This window comes from Pristiophorus japonicus, unplaced genomic scaffold, assembly GCF_044704955.1.
Source record: "Pristiophorus japonicus isolate sPriJap1 unplaced genomic scaffold, sPriJap1.hap1 HAP1_SCAFFOLD_29, whole genome shotgun sequence".
NCBI classification, from domain to species: Eukaryota; Metazoa; Chordata; class Chondrichthyes; family Pristiophoridae; genus Pristiophorus; species Pristiophorus japonicus.
In genome coordinates, this window is record NW_027252668.1 from 6,565,019 (window position 1) to 6,591,269 (window position 26,251).

At 52.9% G+C, this 26,251-nt stretch overlaps 1 protein-coding gene across 9 annotated transcripts in view; it reads left to right on the plus strand.

The window, feature by feature from the left end:
* LOC139248256 (integrin alpha-X-like) overlaps positions 1–26,251 on the plus strand; it is a 230,761-nt gene that overhangs the window by 159,412 nt on the left and 45,098 nt on the right. For 8 of the 9 annotated variants that reach the window (XM_070872018.1, XM_070872014.1, XM_070872013.1 and 5 more), the window contains 9 exons: positions 1,622–1,736; positions 3,106–3,236; positions 8,495–8,640; positions 12,421–12,574; positions 16,507–16,657; positions 17,509–17,585; positions 21,902–22,028; positions 22,627–22,772; positions 25,914–26,054. In XM_070872018.1, coding sequence (XP_070728119.1) covers positions 1,622–1,736; positions 3,106–3,236; positions 8,495–8,640; positions 12,421–12,574; positions 16,507–16,657; positions 17,509–17,585; positions 21,902–22,028; positions 22,627–22,772; positions 25,914–26,054 — 1,188 coding nt within the window. Of the gene's footprint in view, positions 1–1,621; positions 1,737–3,105; positions 3,237–8,494; positions 8,641–12,420; positions 12,575–16,506; positions 16,658–17,508; positions 17,586–21,901; positions 22,029–22,626; positions 22,773–25,913; positions 26,055–26,251 lie in introns of those variants that run through there. The other variant, XM_070872021.1, reaches the window with a different exon arrangement.

Sequence of the window (26,251 nt, forward strand, 5' to 3'; positions counted from 1 at the left end):
ACACCGAGTGTGTGTGAGTGTGTGTGTGTGTACCACACCAAGTGTGTGTGAGTGTGTGTGTGTGTGTGTACCACACCGAGTGTGTGTGAGTGTGTGTGTGTGTGTGTACCACACCGAGTGTGTGTGAGTGTGTGTGTGTGTGTGTACCACACCTAGTGTGTGGGGTGGGAGGGACTCGGTACCCTCAGCGGGTGTGAGAGTGTGTGGGGGGGAGGGGAGGGACTCGGTACCCACACCGGGTGTGAGAGTGTGTGGGGGGGAGGGGCTCGGTACCCACACCGGGTGTGAGAGTGTGTGGGGATGGGGGGGAGGGGCTCGGTACCCACACCGGGTGTGAGAGTGTGTGGGGGGAGGAGCTCGGTACCCACACCGGGTGTGAGAGTGTGTGGGGATGGGGGGGAGGGGCTTGGTACCCACACCGGGTGTGAGAGTGTGTGGGGGGGAGGGGCTCAGTACCCACACCGGGTGTGAGAGTGTGTGGGGGGGAGGGGCTCGGTACCCACACCGGGTGTGAGAGTGTGTGGGGGGGAGGGGCTCAGTACCCACACCGGGTGTGAGAGTGTGTGGGGGGGAGGGGCTCGGTACCCACACCAGGTGTGAGAGTGTGTGGGTGTGGGGGGGAGGGGCTCGGTACCCATAGCGGGTGTGAGATCGGCAAACTCAACCCTAACAAGTTTTGTTTTAAAATCGTTCCTGGGATGTGGATGTCGTTGGCAAGGCCGGCATTTATTGCCCATTACTAATCACCCTTGAGAAGGTGATGGTGAGCTGCCTTCATGAACCGCTGCAGTCCGTGTGGTGAAGGTGCTCCCACAGTGCTGTCAGGGAGGGAATTCCAGGATTTTGACCCAGCGACGATGAAGGAACGGCCGATATATTTCCAAATCTGGATGGTGTGGAACGTGGAGGTGGTGGTGTTCCCATGCGCCTGCTGCCTTTGTCCTTCTAGGTGATAGAGGTCGTGGGTTTGGGAGGTGCTGCCGAAGAAGCCTTGGCGAGTTGCTGCAGTGCATCTTGTAGATGGTACACTCTGCAGCCACGGTGCGCCGGTGGTGGAGGGAGTGAATGTTTAAGGTGGCGGATGGGGTGCCGATCCATCGGGCTGCTTTGTCCTGGAATATGTCGAGCTTCTTGAGTGTTGTTGGAGTTGCACTCATCCAGGTAAAAAAGTGGAGAGTGTTCCATCACAACCCTGACTTGTGCCTTGTAGATGGTGGAAAGGCTTTGGGGAGTCAGGAGGTGAGACACCCACCGCAGAATACCCAGCCTCTGACCTGCTCTTGTTGCCACAGTATTTATGTGGCTGGTCCAGTTAAGTTTCTGGTCAATGGTGACCCCTCAGGATGTTGATGGTGGGGGATTCGGTGATGGTAATGCTGTTGAATGTCAAGGGGAGGTGGTTAGACTCTCAGTTGTTGGAGATAATCACTGCGGTGCTCCCTCAGGACTGACAACCTTGGAGTGTGGGCTTGGATTATGGGGCTCGAGTCTCTGGGGTGTGTGTGGGGCTCGAACCCACCACCTTCTGAGCCAGACTAACCACAGCCTTCTGGCTAAGGATATCTTCAGGCCATCTCCGGAGGCTGAATCCTCTTCAATTTGTGTCTTCCTGCTCTCTTAGGCTTGTGGTCCAACCCTCTCCCACGCCTGTGGGACCAACATGTACCAGAACGGAGTCTGTTACCTCTTCAACAGCCAGCTCGAGCACGTGAACAGATTCCCTCCACAGACACAAGGTTGTCCACTTCATTAATACTGAGAGGTTGTTTCTCCTTACTAGGGAGTCCAGAACTAGGGGGCACAGTCTCAGGAAAAGGGGTCGGCCATTTAGGACTGAGAGGAGCAGGAATTTCTTCACTCAGAGGGATGTGAATCTTTGGAATTCTCTGCCCCAGAGGACTGTGGATACTGAATCGTTGAGTATATTCAAGGCGAGATAGATGGATTTTTGGACTCTGGGGCAATCAAGGGATATGGAGATCAGGCGGGGAAATGGAGTTGAGGTCGAAGTTCAGCCATGATCTTATTGAATGGCGGAGTGGGCTCGAGGGGCAGTATGGACTATGTTCTGATGTTCTTAATCTGAATGTGAGCGGGCAATTTCTTGTCAAGGTTAGATACAGAGTAAAGCTCCCTCTACACTGTCCCATCAAACACTCCCAGTGCAGGAACAGCACAGGTTAGATACAGAGTAAAGCTCCCTCTACACTGTCCCATCAAACACTCCCAGGGCAGGTACAGGGGGTTAGATACAGAGTAAAGCTCCCTCTACACTGTCCCATCAAACGCTCCCAGGGGCAGGTACAGCACGGGGTTAGATACAGAGTAAAGCTCCCTCTACACTGTCCCATCAAACACTCCCAGGGCAGGTACAGCACGGGGTTAGATACAGAGTAAAGCTCCCTCTACACTGTCCCATCAAACACTTCCAGGGCAGGTACAGGGGGTTAGATACAGAGTAAAAAGCAATTCGGTGTTGCAGATAGGGTTGTGTCCTGCATCCGCCTCACCACCAGGATAGGGACAATTATCGAGCCTCTCTCTTTCTCTCTCTCCCCCCGGGTTAGGGACAATTATTGAGCGTCTCGCTCTCTCTCTCTCTCTCTCTCTCTCTTCCCCCCCCTCCCCTCCCCCCCGGGTTAGGGACAATTATCGAGCGTCTCGCTCTCTCTCTCTCTCTCTCTCTCTCTCTCCCCCCCCCGGGTTAGGACAATTATTGAGCGTCTCTCTCTCTCTCTCCCCCCCGGGTTAGGACAATTATCGAGCGTCTCTCTCTCTCTTTCTCTATCTCCCCGCCCCAGCCCCCCTGGGTTAGGGACAATTAACGACCATCTCTCTCTCTCTCTCTCTGCCCCCCCGGGTTAGGAAAATTATCGAGCGTCTCTCTCTCTCTATCTCCCCTCCCCAGCCCCCCTGGGTTAGGGACAATTAACGACCATCTCTCTCTCTCTCTCTCCCCCCCCGGGTTAGGACAATTATTGAGCGTCTCTCTCTCTCTCTGCCCCCCCGGGTTAGGACAATTATCGAGCGTCTCTCTCTCTCTATCTCCCCTCCCCAGCCCCCCTGGGTTAGGGACAATTAACGAGCGTCTCTCTCTCCCCCCAGACTGTTTTACGGCCCGGGTGGACCTAGCATTCCTGATTGATGGGTCGGGCAGCATTGTTCCCGAGGACTTCTCCCGAATCAAGGATTTCATGGTCGCCATGCTACGGCGCTTCCACCACCGCGACGTACAGGTGAGGCACGGAGTCCTTCTCGTCCTCCTCCCTCCTCTCTCTCTCTCTCTCTCTCCCTCCTCCCCATATCCTCCTTGTCTTAATCCCTCTCCCCCTCCCTCACTCTCTCCTCCCCCCACTCTCTCACTCCGCACACCTCTCTCTCCCTCCCTCCCTCTTCCCACCTCCTTCCCCTCCCCATTACCCCCCTCTCCCCAAGCCACTCTCATCCCTCCCTGCCCTCCCCTCCCACTCCACACTTTCCCCCACTTCTGCAGTTCTATCACCCACCCCTCCTCCCCTACCTCTCCTTAATTCCTTGGGTGGGATATTAAAGGGTACTGGGAGGGAGGTTGAGTGATATTAGACTGGGTGTGATATTAAAGGGTATGGGGAGTGAGGGGGAGAGTGGAATTAGACTGGGTGGGGTATTAAAGGGTACGGGGAGTGAGGAGGAGAGTGGGATTAGACTGGGTGGGGTATTAAAGGGCATGGGGAGTGAGGGGGAGAGTGGGATTAGAATGGATGGGGTATTAAAGGGTATGGGGAGTGAGAGGGAGAGTGGGATTAGACTGGGTGGGATATTAAAGGGTATGGGGAGTGAAGGGAAGAATGGGATTAGACTGGATGGGATATTAAAGGGTATGGGGAGTGAGGGGGAGAGTGGGATTAGACTTGGTGGGATATTAAAGGGTATGGGGAGTGAAGGGAAGAGTGGGATTATACTGGGTGGGATATTAAAGGGTTCGGGGAGTGAGGGGGAGAGTGGGAATGACTGGGTGGGGTATAAAAAGGGCATGGGGAGTGAGGGGGAGAGTGGGATTAGACTTGGTGGGGTATTAAAGGGTATGGGGAGTGAAGGGGAGAGTGGGATTAGACTGGGTGGGATATTAAAGGGTACGGGGAGTGAGGGGGAGAGTGGAATTAGACTGGGTGGGACATTAAAGGGTATGGGGAGTGAGAGGGAGAGTGGGATTAGACTGGATGGGATATTAAAGGGTATGGGGAGTGTGGGGGAGAGTGTGATTAGACTGGGTGGGATATTAAAGGGTACGGGGAGTGAAGGGGAGAGTGGGATTAGACTGGGTGGGATATTAAAGGGTACGGGGAATGAGAGGGAGAGTGGGATTAGACTGGGTGGGATATTAAAGGGTATGGGGAGTGAAGGGGAGAGTGGGATTAGACTGGGTGGGGTATTAAAGGGTATGGGGAGTGAGGGGGAGAGTGTGATTAGACTGGGTGGGATATTAAAGGGTACGGGGAGTGAAGGGGAGAGTGGGATTAAACTGGGTGGGGTATTAGAGGGTATGGGGAGAGTGGGATTAGACTGGGTGGGGTATGAAAGAGTATGGGGAGTGAGGGGGAGAGTGTGATTAGACTGGGTGGGATATTAAAGGGTATGGGGAGTGTGGGGGAGAATGGGATTAGACTGGGTGGGGTATTAAAGGGTATGGGGAGTGTGGGGGAGAGTGGGATTAGACTGGGTGGGGTATTAAAGGGTATGGGGAGTGAGAGGGAGAGTGGGATTAGACTGGGTGGGATATTAAAGGGTATGGGGAGTGAAGGGAAGAATGGGATTAGACTGGATGGGATATTAAAGGGTATGGGGAGTGAGGGGAAGAGTGGGATTAGACTGGGTGGGGTATTAAAGGGTATGGGGAGTGTGGGGTGAGTGGGATTTGACTGGGTGGGGTATTAAAGGGGAGTGCACATACGGTAACCTATTTCACAAGCTGTGTACAGGGAAAGATTTGGAAATTCTCATTGCCTGCATGAACTGACTATTCACTTCCCCCTCGCGCACGTTACTGAGGAAGTTAGACAAGAATTATAGTCTCACTCCCAATTTCACAACGGATTACTAACAGAGAAGGCAGACTTGCAACTCTAAGCGCCTTTCACCCCCTCAGGAGGTCCCGCAGCCAATGAAGGAGTTTTTGAAGTGTAGTCACTGTTGTAATGTAGGAAACGTGGGAAATTTGTGCACAGCAAGCTCCCACAGACAGCAAACCAGATCATCTGATGTTGATTGGGGACAAATATTGTCCCCAGGATACCAAGGAGAATGCCCCTGTCCATGGGATTTTATGTCCACTTGTGAGGGCAAACAGGGCCTCAGTTTAACGACTCGTCTGAAAGACGGCACCATCCACAGTGCATAACTCCCTCAGTACTGCCCCTCCGACAGAGCAGCACTCCCTCAGTACTGCCCCTCCGACAGTGCAGCTCTCCCTCAGTACTGCCCGTCCGACTGTGCAGCACTCCCTCAGTACCGCCCCTCCGACAGTGCAGCACTCCCTCAGTACTGCCCCTCCGACAGTGCAGCACTCCCTCAGTATTGAGAGGTTTAGGGAGGGAATTCCAGGGCTTAGGGCCCAGCCAGTTGAAGGCACGGCTGCCAATGGTGGAGCGATGGAAATCTGAGGGGATGCGCAAGAGGCCAGAATTGGAGGAGCGCAGAGAATCAGTGGGTTTTAGCGGCTGGAGAAGGTTACAGAGATAGGGGAGAGAGGCGTTGCTAGCAGCGTGGAGGGATTCACGAAACAAGAGGAGTAGTGCTTGGAAAAAAACTGCAAATGGAGGAGGTTACAGAGATAGGGAGGGATGTAGGAGCTGGAGGAGGTTACAGAGATAGGGAGGGGTGTAGGAGCTGGAGGAGGTTACAGAGATAGGGAGGGATGTAGGAGCTGGAGGAGGTTACAGAGATAGGGAGGGGTGTTGGGCTGGAGGAGGTTACAGAGATAGGGAGGGGTGTAGGAGCTGGAGGAGGTTACAGAGATAGGGAGGGGTGTTGGGCTGGAGGAGGTTACAGAGATAGGGAGGTGGTGATGAGGGTGATGGAGGAATTTAAGAATCTGTAACTGGAGGCGTTGGGTGAGTGGGAGTCCGTGTGGGTCAGTGAGCAACAGGCGGGTGATTGGGACTCGGGGAGTTTGGACACAGTGGGAGCAGGCGGTGGGGGTGGGGGGTCTGGCGGTGATTGGGACTCGGGGAGTTTGGACACAGTGGGAGCAGGCGGTGGGATGGGGGGGGTCTGGCGGTGATTGGGACTCGGGGAGTTTGGACACAGTGGGAGCAGGCGGTGGGGTGGGGGGGGGGCTCTGGTGGTGATTGGGACTCGGGGAGTTTGGACACGGTGGGAGCAGGCGGTGGGGTGGGGGGGCTCTGGTGGTGATTTGGACTCGGGGAGTTTGGACACAGTGGGAGCAGGCGGTGGGGTGGGGGGGTCTGGTGGTGATTGGGACTCGGGGAGTTTGGACACAGTGGGAGCAGGCGGTGGGGGTGGGGGGTCTGGTGGTGATTGGGACTCGGGGAGTTTGGACACGGTGGGAGCAGGCGGTGGGGTGGGGGGTCTGGCGGTGATTGGGACTCGGGGAGTTTGGACATGGTGGGAGCAGGCGGTGGGATGGGGGGGGGTCTGGCAGTGATTGGGACTCGGAGTTTGGACACAGTGGGAGCAGGCGGTGGGGTGGGGGGGAGCTGGTGGTGATTGGGATTCGGGGAGTTTGGACACAGTGGGAGCAGGCGGTGGGGTGGGGGGGTCTGGTGGTGATTGGGACTCGGGGAGTTTGGACACAGTGGGAGCAGGCGGTGGGGTGGGTGGGTCTGGTGGTGATTGGGATTCGGGGAGTTTGGACACAGTGGGAGCAGGCGGTGGGGTGGGGGGGTCTGGTGGTGATTGGGACTCGGGGAGTTTGGACACAGTGGGAGCAGGCGGTGGGGTGGGGGGGTCTGGTGGTGATTGGGACTCGGGGAGTTTGGACACGGTGGGAGCAGGCGGTGGGGTGGGGGGGGTCTGGTGGTGATTGGGACTCGGGGAGTTTGGACACAGTGGGAGCAGGCGGTGGGGTGGGGGGGGTCTGGTGGTGATTGGGACTCAGGGAGTTTGGACACGGTGGGAGCAGGCGGTGGGGTGGGGGGGTCTGGTGGTGATTAGGACTCGGGGAGTTTGGACACGGTGGGAGCAGGCGGTGGGGTGGGGGGGAGCTGATGGTGATTGGGATTCGGGGAGTTTGGACACGGTGGGAGCAGGCGGTGGGATGGGGGGGGGTCTGGCAGTGATTGGGACTCGGAGTTTGGACACAGTGGGAGCAGGCGGTGGGGTGGGGGGGAGCTGGTGGTGATTGGGATTCGGGGAGTTTGGACACGGTGGGAGCAGGCGGTGGGGTGGGGGGGGGTCTGGTGGTGATTGGGACTCGGGGAGTTTGGACACGGTGGGAGCAGGCGGTGGGGTGGGGGGGTCTGGTGGTGATTGGGACTCGGGGAGTTTGGACACGGTGGGAGCAGGCGGTGGGGTGGGGGGGAGCTGATGGTGATTGGGATTCGGGGAGTTTGGACACAGTGGGAGCAGGCGGTGGGGTGGGGGGAGGTCTGGCGGTGATTGGGACTCGGGTAGTTTGGACACAGTGGGAGCAGGCGGTGGGGTGGGGGGTCTGGCGGTGATTGGGACTCGGGGAGTTTGGACACGGTGGGAGCAGGCGGTGGGTTGGGGGGGGTCTCTAGCGGTGATTGGGACTCGGGTAGTTTGGACACGGTGGGAGCAGGCGGTGGGGTGGGGGGTCTGGTGGTGATTGGGACTCGGGGAGTTTGGACACGGTGGGAGCAGGCGGTGGGATGGGGGGGGGTCTGGCAGTGATTGGGACTCGGAGTTTGGACACAGTGGGAGCAGGCGGTGGGGGTGGGGGGTCTGGTGGTGATTGGGACTCGGGGAGTTTAGACACGGTGGGAGCAAGCGGTGGGATGGGGGGGTTCTGGCAGTGATTGGGACTCGGGGAGTTGGACACAGTGGGAGCAGGCGGTGCGGTCGGGGGGGGGCTCTGGTGGTGATTGGGACTCGGGGAGTTTGGACACAGTGGGAGCAGGCGGTGGGGTGGGGTGGGGCTCTGGTGGTGATTGGGACTCGGGGAGTTTGGACACAGTGGGAGCAGGCGGTGGGGTTGGGGGGGAGCTGGTGGTGATTGGGACTCGGGGAGTTTGGACACGGTGGGAGCAGGCGGTGGGGTGGGGGGGAGCTGGTGGTGATTGGGACTCGGGGAGTTTGGACACAGTGAGAGCAGGCGGTGGGGTGGGGTGAGGCTCTGGTGGTGATTGGGACTTGGGGAGTTTGGACACAGTGGGAGCAGGCGGTGGGGTGGGGTGAGGCTCTGGTGGTGATTGGGACTCGGGGAGTTTGGACACAGTGGGAGCTGGCCAAGGTTGATAAAACGCCTCATCCGTATCTTACGTATCTCTCTTCTATCTCCGAACCGACTCCGTTTCCGACCCAACCCACTCCACAGTTTGCTGTCATGCAGTTCTCTCACCTCACCAAAAAGGAATTCAATTTTGAGGAGTTTGAGTGGTACAACAGGAGCGAGGCTCTGGTGACTCAAATCCAACAGATTAAGGGCGACACGTACACACCGACTGCAATCAAAACCATCGTGTAAGTACAGGGCACCCTGCGGGGGGGATTTAGACCACACTTGGAGCACTGTGTACAGTTCTGGTCTGGTTAGACCACACTTGGAGCACTGTGCACAGTTCTGGTCTGGTTAGACCACACTTGGAGCACTGTGCACAGTTCTGGTCTGGTTAGACCACACTTGGAGCACTGTGCACAGTTCTGGTCTGGTTAGACCACACTGGGAGCACTGTGTACAGTTCTGGTCTGGTTAGACCACACTGGGAGCACTGTGCACAGTTCTGGTCTGGTTAGACCACACTGGGAGCACTGTGCACAGTTCTGGTCTGGTTAGACACATTGGGAGCACTGTGCACAGTTCTGGTCTGGTTAGACCACACTTGGAGCACTGCGTACAGTTCTGGTCTGGTTAGACCACACTTGGAGCACTGTGCACAGTTCTGATCTGGTTAGACCACACTGGGAGCACTGTGTACAGTTCTGGTCTGATTAGACCACACTTGGAGCACTGTGCACAGTTCTGGTCTGGTTAGACCACACTGGGAGCACTGTGCACAGTTCTGGCCTGGTTAGACCACACTTGGAGCACTGTGTGCACAGTTCTGGTCTGATTAGACCATACTTGGGGTACTCTGCACACATCTGGTCTACCTATTCTAAAACAGGATATCGAGGCACTGCAGAAAATGCCGAAAAGATTTCGAAGGATGATGCCAGAACTGCAAGGTTAGAACTATCAGGAAAAACTGAACAGGCTGGAACTGTTTTCTCTGGAGATGAGAAGGCTGAGGAGTGACCTGATGGGTTATGAAGGGGTTTTGATAGGGTTGACGTGGAGAAGATGTTTGCACTTGTGGGGAAGACCAGAACTAGGGGGCCATCAATATAAGATAGTCACTAATAAATCCAATCGGGAATTCAGGAGAAACTTTTTCACCCAGAGAGCGGTGAGAATGTGGAACTCACTACCACAGGGAGTGGTTGTGGCGAATAGCACAGATGCATTTAAGGGGGAGCTCAATAAACACATGAGGGAGAAAGGAATAGAAGGATATAGTGATGGGGTGAGATGAAGAGGGGTGAGAGGAGGCTCGTGTGGAGCATAAACACAGGCACGGACCAGTTGGGCCGAATGGCCTGTTTCTGTGACGTATATCTTTATGTAACCCTATGTAAATACTGCATCTCCAACATTAATAAAGCAAATGGTATGTTGACATTTATTACAAGAGGATTTGAGTATTAGAGTAACGGCATCTTACTGCAATTATATAGGGCCCTGGTGAGATCACACCTGGAGTATTGTGTACAGTTCTGGTCTCCTTACCTGAGGAAGGATATACTTGCCATAAAGGTACACCAGACTGATCCCTGGGATGGGAGGGATTGTCCTATGAGGAGAGATTGAGTAGACTCGGCCAATATTCTCCAAAGTTCAGAAGAACGAGAGGTGATCTCATTAAAACAACAGGGCTTGACAGGGTCGTGTAGGGAGGATGTTTCCTCTGGCTGGGGAGTCTAGAACCAGGGGTCACCGTCTCAGAATAAGGGATCGGCCATTTAGGACTGAGATGAGGAGAAACTTCTTCACTCAGAGGATGCTGAATCTTTGGAATTCTCCACCCCAGAGGGCTGTGGAGGCTCAGTCTTTCAGTATATTCACGACAGAAAGTGATAGATTTTTGGACCCAGTAGTCCCAAGGAACTTCACAGGAGTATTATCAGATAAAAATTAGACTCCGCGTCGCATAAGGAGAAATGAGGGCAGGTGACGAAAAGCTTGGTCAAAAAGTTCGGTTTTCAGGAGCGTCTTGAAGGAGGAAAGAGTGGTAGAGAGACAGAGAGGGTTAGGCAGGGAGTTCCAGAGCTTAGGGCCCAGGCAACAGAAGGCACAGCCACCGATGGTTGAGCGATTATAATCAGGGATGCTCAGGAGGGCAGAATTAGAGGAGCACAGACATCTCGGGGGGGGGGGCGGTGGTTGTGGGGCTGGAGGAGATTAGAGATAGGGAGGGCAACGGGCAATGGAGGGATTTGAAAGTAAAGATTAGAATTTTGAGATCGAGGTGGTGCTTAACCGGGAGCCAATTTAGGTCAGTGAGCACAGGGGGGCGATGGATCAGTGAGCACAGGGGGTGATGGGTCAGTGAGCACAGGGGGGTGATGGATCAGTGAGCACAGGGGGCGATGGATCAGTGAGCACAGGGGGCGATGGGTCAGTGAGCACAGGGGGTGATGGGTCAGTGAGCACACGGGGCGATGGGTCAGTGAACACAGGGGGGCGATGGGTCAGTGAGCACAGGGGGTGATGGGTGAGTGAGCACAGGGGCCGATGGGTCAGTGAGCACAGGGGGTGATGGATCAGTGAGCACAGGGGGGTGATGGGTCAGTGAGCACAGTGGGGTGATGGGTCAGTGAGCACAGGGGGTGATGGGTCAGTGAGCACAGGGGGCGATGGATCAGTGAGCACAGGGGGCGATGGATCAGTGAGCACAGGGGGCGATGGATCAGTGAGCACAGGGGGTGATGGGTGAGTGAGCACAGGGGCCGATGGGTGAGTGAGCACAGGGGGTGATGGGTGAGTGAGCACAGGGGGTGATGGGTGAGTGAGCACAGGGGGGTGATGGGTGAGTGAGCACAGGGGGTGATGGGTGAGTGAGCACAGGGGGTGATGGGTGAGTGAGCACAGGGGGTGATGGGTGAGTGAGCACAGGGGGTGATGGGTGAGTGAGCACAGGGGGTGATGGGTGAGTGAGCACAGGGGGTGATGGGCGAGTGAGCACAGGGGGTGATGGGCGAGTGAGCACAGGGGGTGATGGGCGAGTGAGCACAGGGGGTGATGGGTGAGTGAGCACAGGGGGTGATGGGCGAGTGAGCACAGTGGGTGATGGGTCAGTGAGCACAGGGGGGCGATGAGTCAGTGAGCACAGGGGGGTGATGGGTCAGTACAGGGGGTGATGAGTCAGTGAGCACAGGGGGGCGATGGGTCAGTGAGCACAGGGGGGCGATGGGTCAGTGAGCACAGCGGGCGATGGGTCAGCGAGCACAGGGGGTGATGGGTCAGCGAGCACAGGGGGGATGATGGGTCAGTGAGCACAGGGGGTGATGGGTCAGTGAGCACAGGTGGGGTAATGGGTCAGCGAGCACAGGGGGTGATGGGTCAGCGAGCACAGGGGGTGATGGGTCAGCGAGCACAGGGGGTGATGGGTCAGCGAGCACAGGGGGTGATGGGTCAGCGAGCACAGGGGTTGATGGGTCAGCGAGCACAGGGGTTGATGGGTCAGCGAGCACAGGGGGGTGATGGGTCAGTGAGCACAGGGGGTGATGGGTCAGTGAGCACAGGGGGTGATGGCTGAGCAGGACTTGGTGTGAGTTAGGACACGGGGCTGCCGAATTTTGGATCACCTCTAGTTTACGTAGGGTAGAATGTCGGAGGCCAGCCAGGAGTGTGTTGGAATAGTCAAGTCTGGAGGTAACAAAATGCATGGATGAGGGCTTCAGCAGCGAATGAGCTGAGGCAGGGGCGGAGACGGGTGATGTTACGGAGGTGGAAATAGGCAGTTTTAGTGATGTTGTGGATACGTGGCTGGAAGCTCATTTCAAGGTCAAATACGGGACCAAGGGATATGGGGATCGGACGGGAAGGTGGAGTTAAGGTCGAAGATCAGCCATGATCTCATTGAACGGTGGAGAAGGCTGAGGGGCCGAATGGCGGACTCTTGCTGCTAGTTCTTGTGAAAGGCACAATGACAGGTACTAACGTGAGGGCGTGTTAACTGAAGTCTCTCTCCCTTTCCCCAGGGAGGACATCTTTGTGGAGCACAGCGGGCTGAGGGCCAACTCCCGGCGGGTCATGGTCGTCATCACCGACGGGAAGTCCAACGATCCCGGCACCACCTTCACCGAGGTCATCGCTCTGGCCGAGGGCAAACACATCCTCCGGTTCGCTGTCGGGGTGAGGGGAGGGGACGGGATAAGGGGAGAGGAGGGAGGGAGAGGGGAGAGGGGGGAGGGGAGGGAGGAGAGGGGGAGGGAGAAGACGGGGAGAGGGGAGGGGAGGGAGAAGAGAAGAGGAGGGGGTAGGGGATGAGGGGAGGGAGGGAGAGGGGGGAGGGGAGGGTGGGAGAGGGGGGAGGGGAGGGAGGGAGAGAGGGGAGTGAGAAGAGGGGAGGGAGAAGAGAAGAGGAGGAGGGGGGAGGGGAGTGGGGGGGAGGAAGAAGAGGAGAGGGGAGGAGGGGGGAGGCGAGAAGAGGGGCGTGGAGGGGGAGGGGAGGGAGGGAGAGAAGGCGGGGGGGAAGAGTGGGAGGGGGAGGGGAGGAGAGGGAGAGGGGAGGCGAGAGGAGGAGAAACAGAGGGGTAGGAGGGGAGAAGGGGGAGGGGGAGGTGTGGGAGCAGGGGAGGAGGGTGGAGAAGAGGGGAGGGTGGAAAGAGGAGGGGAGGGAGTGAGAGAGCAAGGAGGGCGGGGGAGAGGAGGGTACGAGGAGGGGAGCGTGTAGAGGAGGGGGAGGGAGAGAGGAGGGGTGGGAGGGGAAGGGAGTGAATGGGGAGGGGAGAGGGGGAAGGGGAGGTAGCGGAGTGGAGGGAGGGGAGCAGGAAGGACGGGGGAGGGTATGGGGGGGAGGGGAGGCGAGATAGGGTAGGGGAGGAGAGGGGAAGGGACGAGAGGAGAGGGGATGGCAGGGAAGGGGAGCGGAGGAGAGGGGAACGGAGGAGAGGGAAGGGGAGGAGTGGGGAGGGGAGCGGAGGAGAGGGAAGAGGAGGAGTGGGGAGGGGAGCGGAGGAGTGGGGAGGAAAGGCTGCCGGAGGGGAGAGTGAACATAAGAAATAGGAGCAGGAATAGGTCACTTGGCCCCTCGAGCCTGCTCCGCCATTCAATAAGATCGTGGCTGATCTGATCTTGGCCTCAATTCACAATCCCCGCCCTCTTCCCATAATCCTTCACTCCCTACTCATTCAGAAATCTGTCTATCTCCACCTTGAATATATTCAATGACCCAGCCTCCACAGCTCTCTGGGGCAGAGATTTCCAAAGATTCATGTCCCTCTGAGAGAAGAAATTCTTCCTCATTTCCGATTTAAATGGGCGACCCCTTATTCTGAAGCTATGCCTCCTAGTGCTAGATTCCCCCACGAGGGGAAACATCCTCTCTGCAAATGCCCTGTCAAGCTCCTTGAGAATTGTACACGTTTCAATAAGATCACCTCTCATTCTTCTGACCTGCAATGAGTATTGGCCCAAAACTGGTTAAGCTTTCTCCATAATACAATCCCCTCATCTCTGGAATCAACTTCGTGAATCTTCTCTGAACTGCTTCCAATGCAAGTATATCCCTCCTTAAAAACGGAGACCAAAACTCTACGCAGTACTCCAGGTGTGGCCTCACCTGTACAGTTGTAACAGGACTTTTCTGCTTTTATACTCAATCCCCCTTGCAATAAAGGCCAACATTCAATTTGCCTTCCTAATTACTTGCTGTACCTGCATTCTAACTTTTTGTGTTTCATACTCAAGGACCCCCAGGTCCCTCTGTACTGCAGCACTTTGTCATCTCTCCCCATTTAAATAATAATTCGTTTTTTTATTTTTCCTACCAAAGTGGATAACCTCACATTTTCCCACATTATACTCCACCTGCCAAATATTTTCTCACTCACAGCCTATCTACGTCCCTCTGCTGATTCTTTGTGTCCTCCTCACAACTTGCTTTTCCTCCCATCTTTGTATCATCAGCAAATTCGGCAACACGACACTCGGTCCCTTCATCCAAGTCATTAATATAGATTGTAAATAGTTGAGGCCCCAGCACCGATCCCTGAAGAACCCCACTGGTCATTGTTTGCCAACCTGAAAATGACCCATTTATCCTGAGACTCTGTTTTCTGTTAGTTAACCAATCCTCTATCCATGCTGATATATTATTCCCAACCCCATGAGCTTTTATCTTGTGCAGTAACCTTTATGTGGCACCTTATCGAATGCCTTCTGGAAATCCAAATACACCACATCCACTGGTTCCCCTTTATCCACCCTGTTCGTTACATCCTCAAAGAATGCCAGCAAATTTGTCAAACATGAATTCCCTTTCATAAAACCATGCTGACTCTGCTTGACTGCATTATGATTTTCTAAATGTCCTACTGCTTCCTTAATAATGGACTGTAGCATTTTCCCAATGTCAGATGTTAGTCTAACTGGTCTATAGTTTCCTGCTTTCTGTCTCCCTCCTTTGTTAAATCGGGGCGTTACATTTGCGGGTTTCCAATTCGCTGGGACCTCCCCAGAATCTAGAGAATTTTGGTAGATTACAACCAATACATCCACTATCTCTGCAGCCACTTCTTTTAAGACCTTAGGATGTAGGCCATCAGGAGCACGGGACTTGTCCACCTTTAGTCCCATTAGTTTGCCTAGTACTTGTTCTCTAGTGATAGTTTTAAATTCCCCTCCCCCAATAGCCCTTTGATTATCAATTATTGAGATGCTTTTTGTGTCTTCTACTGTGAAGACTGATACAAAATATTTGTTCAAAGTCTCTGCCATTTCTCTGTTTCCCATTATTAATTCCCCGGTCTCATCCTCTAAGGGACCAACGTTTACTTTAGCTACATGTTCTTTTTGTATACCTGTAGAAGCTCTTACACTCTGTTTTTATATTTCTTGCAAGTTTACCCTCATAAGCTATCTTCTCGCTCTTTATAATTTTTTTAGTTGTCCTTTGCTGGTTTCTAAAAAATTCCCAATCCTCTGGCCTTTCACTAATCTTCGCAACATCATATACCTGTATTTCAATTTGATACCGTCCTTTACTTCCTTAGTTAGCCACGGATGGTTCTGTGGGGACAAGGGATGGGAGAGGAGGAATGGGGGGGGAGGTTGTCTCGGGATGAGGCGGGGGGGAGAGATGGAGGGGAGGGGAGAGGAAAGGAGGGGAGGGGAAGAAAGGCTGATGGAGGGGAGGAGGAGGAGGAGGAGGGACAAGGGATGGGAGAGGAGGAATGGGGGGGACAAGGGATGTGAGAGGAGGAATGGGGGGACAGGGATGGGAGAGGAGGAATGGGGGGACAAGGGATGTGAGAGGAGGAATGGGGGGGCCAAGGGATGGGAGAGGAGGAATGGGGGGACAAGGGATGTGAGAGGAGGAATGGTGGGACAGGGATGGGAGAGGAGGAATGGGGGGGACAAGGGATGGGAGAGGAGGAATGGGGGGACAAGGGATGTGAGAGGAGGAATGGGGGGACAAGAGATGTGAGAGGAGGAATGGGGGGACAAGGGATGTGAGAGGAGGAATGGGGGGACAAGGGATGGGAGAGCAGGAATGGGGGCTAAGGGATGGGAGAGGAGGAATGGGGGGCTAAGGGATGGGAGAGGAGGATGGGGGACAAGACAAGGGATGGGAGTGGAGGAATGGGGGGACAAGGGATGGGAAAGGAGGAATGGGGGACAAGGGATGTGAGAGGAGGAATGGTGGGACAGGGATGGGAGAGGAGGAATGGGGGGGACAAGGGATGGGAGAGGAGGAATGGGGGGACAAGGGATGTGAGAGGAGGAATGGGGGGACAAGAGATGTGAGAGGAGGAATGGGGGGACAAGGGATGTGAGAGGAGGAATGGGGGGGACAAGGGATGGGAGAGCAGGAATGGGGGCTAAGGGATGGGAGAGGAGGAATGGGGGGCTAAGGGATGGGAGAGGAGGATGGGGGACAAGACAAGGGATGGGAGTGGAGGAATGGGGGGACAAGGGATGGGAAAGGAGGAATGGGGGGACAAGGGATGGGAGAGGAGGAATGGGGGTAGTGTCTCCGGGTGAGGGGGTCGGGAGGGGAATGCGGGTGCTTTAATCCGGCCACTGACCGTCTCGCACTATGTCTCCCCCCCCCCCCGGGTCAGGTGGGACCCGACTTTCAGAGCGCGGATGGACGGCGGGAATTGACGCTCATCGCCTCTAACTCCACCAATGACACCGTCTTCTCCGTGCAGAACTACGCAGCACTGGGGACCATCCAGGAGATGCTGCAGGCCAAGATCTTCGCTATCGAAGGTGCAGGAGAGAGACAGAGACAGAGATGGAGAGAGAGAGTGTGAGAGACAGAGAGAGAAAGACAAAGCGAGTGAGAGACGGAGAGTGAGAGTGTGTGAGAGACAGAGAGTGAGAGAAAGACAGAGCGAGTGAGAGACAGAGAGTGAGAGTGTGTGAGAGACAGAGAAAGAGACACAGAGAGAGTGAGTGAGGGTGTGTGAGAGTGTGAGAGATAGAGAATGAGACCCCTGAGACACGGCTGACACTCTGGTCCCTGAACACAGCAGACTCACACCGGGACTGAAATGCCGGGGTAATTCCAGACTCACACCGGGACTGAAATGCCAGGGTAATTCCAGACTCACACCGGGACTGAAATGCCAGGGTAATTCCAGACTCACACCGGGACTGAAATGCCGGGGTAATTCCAGACTCACACCGGGACTGAAATGCCAGGGTAATTCCAGACTCACACCGGGACTGAAATGCCGGGGTAATTCCAGACTCACACCAGGACTGAAATGCCGGGGTAATTCCAGACTCACACCGGGACTGAAATGACAGGGTAGTTTCAGGCTCACACCGGGACTGAAATGCCGGGGTAATTCCAGACTCTCACCGGGACTGAAATGCCGGGGTAATTCCAGGCTCACACCGGGACTGAAATGCTGGGGTAATTCCAGACTCACACCAGGACTGAAATGCCAGGGTAATTCCAGACTCACACCAGGACTGAAATGCCAGGGTAATTCCAGACTCACACCAGGACTGAAATGCTGGGGTAATTCCAGACTCACACCAGGACTGAAATGCCAGGATAATTCCAGACTCTCACACTAAAATCTGATTCTTCCTATTCCCAATTCTGACAGGGGCTCAGGGAATAGTGAACACCTCTTCCTTTGTGAATGAGATGAGCCAGGAAGGTTTCAGCTCTCTCCTGACATCGGTGAGTCAAAGTGCTACAAGGGTGTGCGATTAAACACAGAACACACAGGCTCCAGTGTCTCTTGTACAGATACAATTACACAGTCTGACAGCACAGAGACAGGCCATTCAGCCCAACTGGTCCGTGCCGCTGTTTATGTTCCACACAAGCCTCCTCCCACCCCTCCTCATCTCACCCCATCACCATATCCTTCTATTTCTTTCTCCCTCATGTGTTTATCGAGCTTCCCCTTAAATGCATCTGTGCTATTCGCCTCAACCACTCCCTGTGGTTGCGAGTTCCACATTCTCACCACTCTCTGGGGTAAAGAAGTTTCTCCTGAATTCCCTGTTGGGTATAGTAGTGACTATCTTATCTTGATGGCCCATAGTTCTCGCCCCACATGTGGAAACATATTCTCCACGTCTACTCTATCGAACTATTTCATAATCTTAAAGACCTCTATCAGATCATCCCTCAGCCTTCTCTTTTCTAGAGAAATGAGGCCCAACCTATTCAATCGTTCTTGACAAGAATAACTTCTCAGTTCTGGTAGCATCTTTGTAAATAGTTTTTGCACCTTCCCCAGTGCATTTTTGTAAGATCGAGGTTAGAACTGTGCACAGTGCTCCAAGTGTGGTCTAACCAGACCAGAACTGTGCACAGTTCTCCAAGTGTGGTCTAACCAGACCAGAACTGTGCACAGTGCTCTTTCAGGGACCTTGGAGTGCTTGTCCACAGATCCCTGAAAGTAGCAGGCCAGGTGGATAAGGTGGTTAAGAAGGCATGCGGAATGCTTGCCTTTATTGGCCGAGGCATAGAATATAAGAGCAGGGAGGTTATGCTGAAATTGTATAATACTTTGGTTAGGCTCAGCTGGAGTATTGCATGCAGTTCTGGTCGCCGTATTATAGGAAGGACATGATGGCACTAGAGAGGGTGCAGAGGAGATTTATTAGGATGCTGCCTGGAATGGAAAATGTTGGTTATGAGGATAGATTGGATAGGCTGTGTTTATTCTCATTGGAACAGAGGAGGTTGAGAGGAGACCTCATTGAGGAGTACAAAATATTGAGGGGCCTGGACATAGTGGAAAGTAAGGATCTATTGCGAGGGGGCATAGTTTTAAGGTGGTTGGTGGAAGGTTTAGAGGGTATTTAAGGAGGAGCTTCTTTACGCAGAGGATTGTGGGGATCTGGAACTCGCTGCCTGGAAGAATGGTGGATGCAGAAACCCTCACCACTTTTAAGAGATGGTTGGATGGGCACTTGAAGTGCCGTAACCTGCAGGGTTACGGACCTAGAGCTGGTAATTGGGATTAAACTGGATGACCTATTGTTGGACGGCGCAGATACAATGGGAAGTCCTGCAGGGAATAGAATATGGGTGATTTCATGGACTAGTTTCGATCACCTGGATGGGTCGGAGAGGAATTTTCCCAGATTTCTTCTCCCTAAATTGGCCTGGGTTTTAATCTGGTTTTTGCCTCTCCCAGGAGATCACAAGGCTCCGGTTGGGCTGGAGTGTAGATGTTTTCAGTATAAGGGGTGTCGCAGTTGTGTGAGGCGGACTGGTTGGGCTGGGCGCTCTTTGCCTTTCCGTCATTGTTCATAGGTTTATATGTAACCTTTCGGGCTGCTGATCAAGGGCCGAGCAGCTCTTTGTCGGCCGGCGTGGACACGATGGGCTGAAATGGCCTCCTTCTGCGCTGTAAATTTCTATGTTTCTAACTGTGCCCAGTGCTACGTGTGGTCTAACCAGACCAGAACTTTTCACAATGTTCCAAGTGTGGTCTAACCAGACCAGAACTGTGCACAGTGCTCCAAGTGTGGTTTAACCAGACCAGAACTGTGCACAGTGCTCCAAGTGTGGTCTAACCAGACCAGAACTGTGCACAGTGCTCCAAGTGTGATCTAACCAGACCAGAACTGCGCACAGTGCTCCAAGTGTGGTCTAACCAGACCAGAACTGTGCACAGTGCTCCAAGTGTGGTCTAACCAGACCAGAACTGTGCACAGTGCTCCAAGTGTGGTCTAACCAGACCAGAACTGTGCACAGTGCTCCAAGTGTGGTCTAACCAGACCAGAACTATGCACAATGTTCCAAGTGTGGTCTAACCAGACCAGAACTGTGCACAGTGCCCCAAGTGTGGTCTAACCAGACCAGAACTGTGCACCGTGCTCCAAGTGTCGTCTAACCAGACCAGAACTATGCACAATGTTCCAAGTGTGGTCTAACCAGACCAGAACTGTGCACAGTGCTCCAAGTATGGTCTAACCAGACCAGAACTATGCACAATGTTCCAAGTGTGGTCTAACCAGACCAGAACTGTGCACAGTGCTCCAAGTGTGGTCTAACCAGACCAGAACTGTACACAGTGCTCCAGGTGTGGTCTAACCAGACCAGAACTATGCACAATGTTCCAAGTGTGGTCTAACCAGACCAGAACTGCGCACAATGTTCCAAGTGTGGTCTAACCAGACCAGAACTGTGCACAGTGCTCCAAGTGTGGTCTAACCAGACCAGAACTGTACACAGTGCTCCAAGTGTGGTCTAACCAGACCAGAACTGTGCACCGTGCTCCAAGTGTCGTCTAACCAGACCAGAACTGTGCACCGTGCTCCAAGTGTGGTCTAACCAGACCAGAACTGTACACAGTGCTCCAAGTGTGGTCTAACCAGACCAGAACTGTGCACAGTGCTCCAAGTGTGGTCTAACCAGATCAGAACTGAATACAGTGCTCCAAGTGTGGTCTAACCAAACCAGAACTGTGCACTGTGCTCCAAGTGTGGTCTAACCAGACCAGAACTGTGCACCGTGCTCCAAGTGTCGTCTAACCAAAGTTCGATACAAGTTTAGCACAACTTCTCTGCTTTTCAATTCTATCCCTCTAGAAATGAACCCTAGTGCTTGGTTTGCTTTTTTCCGAATGGCCTAATTAACCTGAAACGTTCGAAGTAAATACACAGGTCGATAAGATAGCTAAAAAGGCAGATGGAATGCTTTCCTTTATTAGCCGAGGCGTCGAATATAAGAGCAAGGAGGTTATGCTTGAACTGTCTAAAACATGAGTTGGGCCACAGCTAGAGTACTGCGTGCAGTTCTGGTCACCACATTACAGGAAAGATGTGATTGCACTTGAGAGGGTCGAGTGGAGATTTCCGAGAATGTTGCCTGGACTGGAGAATTTTAGTTATGAGGAAAGATTAGATCGGCTGGGTTTGTTTTCTTTGGAACAAAGGAGTCTGAGGGGAGAACTCATTGAGATGCATAACATTCTGAAGGGCCGAGATAGAGTGGATAGGAAGGATCTGTTTTCCTTGGCAGAGATGTCAATAACCAGGGGGCATAGATTTAAAGTATTTGGTAGGCGGTTTAGAGGAGATTTGAGGTGAAATGTCTTCACCCAGAGGGTGGTGGGGGTCTGGAACTCACTGCCTGAAAGGATGGTAGAGACAGAAACCCTCAACACATTTAAAAAGTACTTGGATATGCATTTCAAGTGTCGTAACCTACAGGGCTACGGACCAAGAGCTGGAAAGTGGGATTAGGCTGGGTAGCTCTTTGTCGGCCAGCACGGACATGATGGGCCGAATGGCCTCCTTCCGTGGTGTAAATTTCTATGTTTCTATGATGGTGTGACATCAAATATACACACAGTGTGAGCATTGACACTGATCAAATATACACACGTGTGAGCACTGACACTGATCAAATATATACACGGTGTGTGCACTGACACTGATCAAATATACACACGGTGTGACCACTGACACTGATCAAATATACACACTGTGTGCACTGACACTGATCAAATATACACACGGTGTGAGCACTGACACTGATCAAATATACACACGGTGTGAGCACTGACACTGATCAAATATACATACGGTGTGAGTACTGACACTGATCAAATATACACACGGTGTGAGCACTGACACTGATCAAATACACACACGGTGTGAGCACTGACACTGATCAAATATACACACGGTGTCAGCACTGACACTGATCAAATACACACACGGTGTGAGCACTGACACTGATCAAATATACACATGGTGTGAGCACTGACACTGATCAAATACACACACGGTGTGAGCACTGACACTGATCAAATACACACACGGTGTGAGCACTGACACTGGTTTCTCTGCACATAAGCTGAGGAGTCTCCAGGTTTTTGTGTCCTTTGGTGCGCAGTGTAAAGGTGTTGGGATTTGGGGGGCGGTGGGGGTCGAGAAGGCACCCCTGGGATGCAGGTCACGAAACCACTGGGGTCAACACCAAGCACAGGACAGGGGCAACATCTCAAGGACTTGTCTATGTTTCAGGATACAGTGGTACTGGGATCCCTGGGTGCGTATGGTTGGAGCGGAGGATTACTGCTTTACCGAGGACACAAACAGATCTTCATCAACATCTCCAGCGCCGACAAATATATCAGAAACAGCTACTTAGGTAAGCTCCACTTTAATTCCCTCTACACTGTCCCATCAAATACTCCGAGGGCAGGTACAGCACGGGTTAGATACAGCGTAAAGCTCCCTCTACACTGTCCCCATCAAACACTCCCAGGGCAGGTACAGCAAGGGTTAGATACAGAGTAAATCTCCCTCTACACTATCCCATCAAACACTCCCAGGGCAGGTACAGCACGGGGTTAGATACAGAGTAAAGCTCCCTCTACACTGTCCTATCAAACACTCCCAGGGCAGGTACGGCACGGGTTAGATAGAGTAAATCTCCCTCTACACTGTCCCATCAAACACTCCCAGGGCAGCTACAGCACGGGGTTAGATACAGAGTAAAGCTCCCTCTACACTGTCCCATCAAACACTCCCAGGGCAGGTACGGCATGGGTTAGATAGAGTAAATCTCCCTCTACACTGTCCCATCAAACACTCCCAGGGCAGCTACAGCACGGGGTTAGATACAGAGTAAAGCTCCCTCTACACTGTCCCATCAAACACTCCCAGGACAGGTACTGCAGGGGGTTAGATACAGAGTAAAGCTGCCTGTACACTGTCCCATCAAATACTCCACTCTGATCCGACAGGATACTCTGTGCAGGAGGCCACTCGGTCCGGGGAGGTGTTCTACGTTGCAGGAGCCCCTCGCTATCAGCACAGAGGGGAGGTGATCGTCTTCCGGCAAGGAGTGAACGGCAGCTGGGAGGATGGGCAGCACATCCCAGGAGAGCAGGTAGGCACTGTTGGGTATGATAGGTCTTGTCAGTGTGGGTCAGGGGGCACTGTCAGAGGGACAGTACTGAGGGAGCGCTGCACTGTCAGAGGGTCAGTACTGAGGGAGCGCCGCACTGTCGGAGGGTCAGTACTGAGGGAGCCCTGCACTGTCAGAGGGTCAGTACTGAGGGAGCGCTGCACTTCAGAGGGGCAGTACTGAGGGAGTGCTGCACTGTCAGAGGGGCAGTACTGAGGGAGTGTGACTCGGAGCGGAATGTGGAGATGGTGGTGTTCCCATGCACCTGCTGCCCTTGTCCTTCTAGACGGTAGAGGTCGCAGGTTTGGGAGGTGTTGCTGTGCATCTTGTAGATGGTACACACCGCAGGTACGGTGTGCCGGTGGTGGAGGGAGTGAATGTTTAAGGTGGTAGATGGGGTGCAGATCAAGCGGGCTGCTTTGTCCTGGATGGTGTCAAGGTTCTTGTGTTGTTGGAGCTGCACTCATCCAGGCAAGTGGAGAGTATTCCATCACACTGCTGACTTGTACCTTGTAGATGGTGGAAAGGCTTTGGGGAGTCAGGAGGTGAGACACTCAATGCAGACTACCCAGCCTCTGACCCGCTCTTGTAATGAGGCAAAAGATCTGACTCCTTCTGTGCTGGAGGGGTCGTTGTCCGATTCATAGAATCATAGAAATTTACAGTACAGGAGGAGTCCATTCCGGCCCATCGTGTCCGTGACGGCTGACAGAACTATCCAGCCTAATCCCACTTTCCAGCTCTAGATCCGTAGCTCTGTAGGTTACAGCACTTCAAGTGCACTTCCAAGTACTTTTTAAATGTGGTGAGGCTTTCTGCCTCTACCACCCTTTCAGGCAGTGAGTTCCAGACTCCCACCACCCTCTGGGTGAAGACATTTCCCCTCAAATCCCCTCTAAACCTCCTGCCAATTACTTTAAATCTATGCCCCCTGGTTGTTGACCCCTTCTCCAAGGGAAACAGGTCCTTCCTATCCACTCTATCCAGGCCCCTCATATTTTTATACACCTCAATATGTTCTCCCCTCAGCCTCCTCTGTTCCAAAGAAAACATACTCCGCATCTCCAATCTTTCCTCATAGCCAAAATTCTCCAGTCCAGACAACATTCTTATAAATCTCCTCTGCACCCTTTCCAGTGCAATCACATCTTTCCTGTAATGTGGTGACCACATCTGCACGCAGTACTCCAGCTGCGGCCTAACCAGTGTTTTATACAGTTCAAGCATAACCTCCTTGCTCTTGTATTCCATGCCTTGACTAATAAAGGCAAGTATTCCATATGCCTTCTTCACCACCTGATCTACAAGGCCTGCTACCTTCAGGGATCTGTGGACCTGCATTCCAAGGTCCCTTTGTTCTTCTACACTTCAGTGTCCTACCATTTAATGTGTATTCCCTTTCCTTGTTAGCCCTCCCCAAATGCATTACCTCACACTTCTCTGGATTAAAATTTGCCACTGTTCTGCCCACTGCCCAGTACATTGATATCTACCTGCAGTCCGCAGCTTTCTTCTTTCCTATCAATCACACAGCCTATTTTAGTATCATCTGCAAACTTCTTAATCATACCCCCTATAGTCAAGTCTAGATCATTGATGTGTACCATAAAAAGCAAGGGATCCAGCATTGAGCCCTACAGAACCGCACTGGATTTTACCTTCCAGTCACAAAAACACGCATCAACCATTACCCTTTGCTTCCTGCCTCTGAGCCAATTTTGTAATCCAACTTGCCAATTTGCCCTGGATCCCATGGACTTTTACTTTTGTGACCAGCCTGCCATGTGGGACCTTATTAAAAAGCTTTGCTAAAATACATATACACTACATTATACGCACTGCCCTCATCGACCCTCCTGGTTACCTCCTCAAGTTAGTCAGACACGACCTTTACTTAACAAATCCATGCTGACTGTCCTTGATTAATCCATGTCTTTCCAAATGAACATTTATCCTGTCCCTCAGGAATTTTTCCAATAATTTTCCCACGACTGAGGTTAGGCTGACTGGCCTGTAACTAATCGGTCTATCCCTTTCTCCCTTTTTAAACAAAGGTACAACATTAGCAGTCCCCCAGTCCTCTGGCACCACACCTGTAGCCAGAGAGGATTGAAAAATGAGCTCAGAGCCTCTGCTATTTCCTCTTTTGCTTCTCTTACAGCCTGGGATAGATTTCATCCAGGCCTGGGGATTTATCCACATTTTTTAAGTTGCTAAGCCTCTTAATACTTCCTCTCTCACTATGTTTATCTCATCTAATATTTCACATTCCTCCTCCTTCATTGCAAAGTCTGCATCATCCCTCTCTTTTGTGAAAACAGATGCAAAGTATTCATTAAAACCATACCCACATCTTCCGCCTCCACACACACATTTCTTTTATGATCACTAATAAGCCCTACTCCTTCTCTGGTTATCCTTGTACTTAATGTATTTATAAAACATCTTTGGGTTTTCCCTGATTTTACTTGCCAACATTATTTCATGCTCTCTCTTTGCTTTCCTGATTTATTTTTTAATTGCCCTCCTGCACTTCTTATACTCCTCGAGTCTCTGCAGTGTTGGGTTCTTGGCATCTGTCTAAGCTTCCCTCTTTTTCTTTATCTTACCCTCTATGTCCCTTGACATCCAGGGAGCTCTAGATTTGTTAGCTCCACTCTCTTTTTTAAGGGAACATACTTACTCTGTACCCTCAGGATTTCCTCCTTGAATGCCTCCCACTGCTTGAACACTGATTTACCATCAAGTAGTCGTTTCTAGTCCACTTTGGCCAAATCCCTCTCAGCTCAGCAAAATTGGCTTTACCCCAATTGAGAACTTTCGTTCCTGGTCCACCTTTGTCCTTTTCCATAACTACCCGATATCTTGCTGAATTATGATCACCAGCACCAAAATGCTCTCCCACCAATACCCCTTCCACCTGCTCCTCCCCAAAACCAAGTCCAGAATCGCCCCTCCCTCGTTGGGCTTGTTACATACTGACTAAAGAAGTTCCCCGAATGCATTTTAGGAATTTCGCACCCTCTGTACCATTCACACTGCTTTTTCCCAGTTAATATTGGGGTAGTTGAAATCCCCACTATTACAGCTCTAGTACTGACTATTTCCCCAATTGTGTTCCAGATTGGATCGTACTTTGGTTCTGAGCTGTGCACCGTGGATCTGACTGGAGACGGAGAGACTGATTTACTCCTGATTGGAGCCCCGCTGTATCATGACCATGGGATCGGGGGAATAGTGATCGTCTGTACAATGTCTCCCCAGGTAAGGATCACGATTCTACCCCTTCCCATTCACTCCCACTGTACACAATCCCAATGGACCCAATCCCTCCCCATTCACTCCCATTGTACACAATCCCAATGGACCCAATCCCTTCCCATTCACTCCCACTGTACACAATCCCAATGGACCCAATCCCTTCCCATTCACTCCCACTGTACACAATCCCAATGGACCCA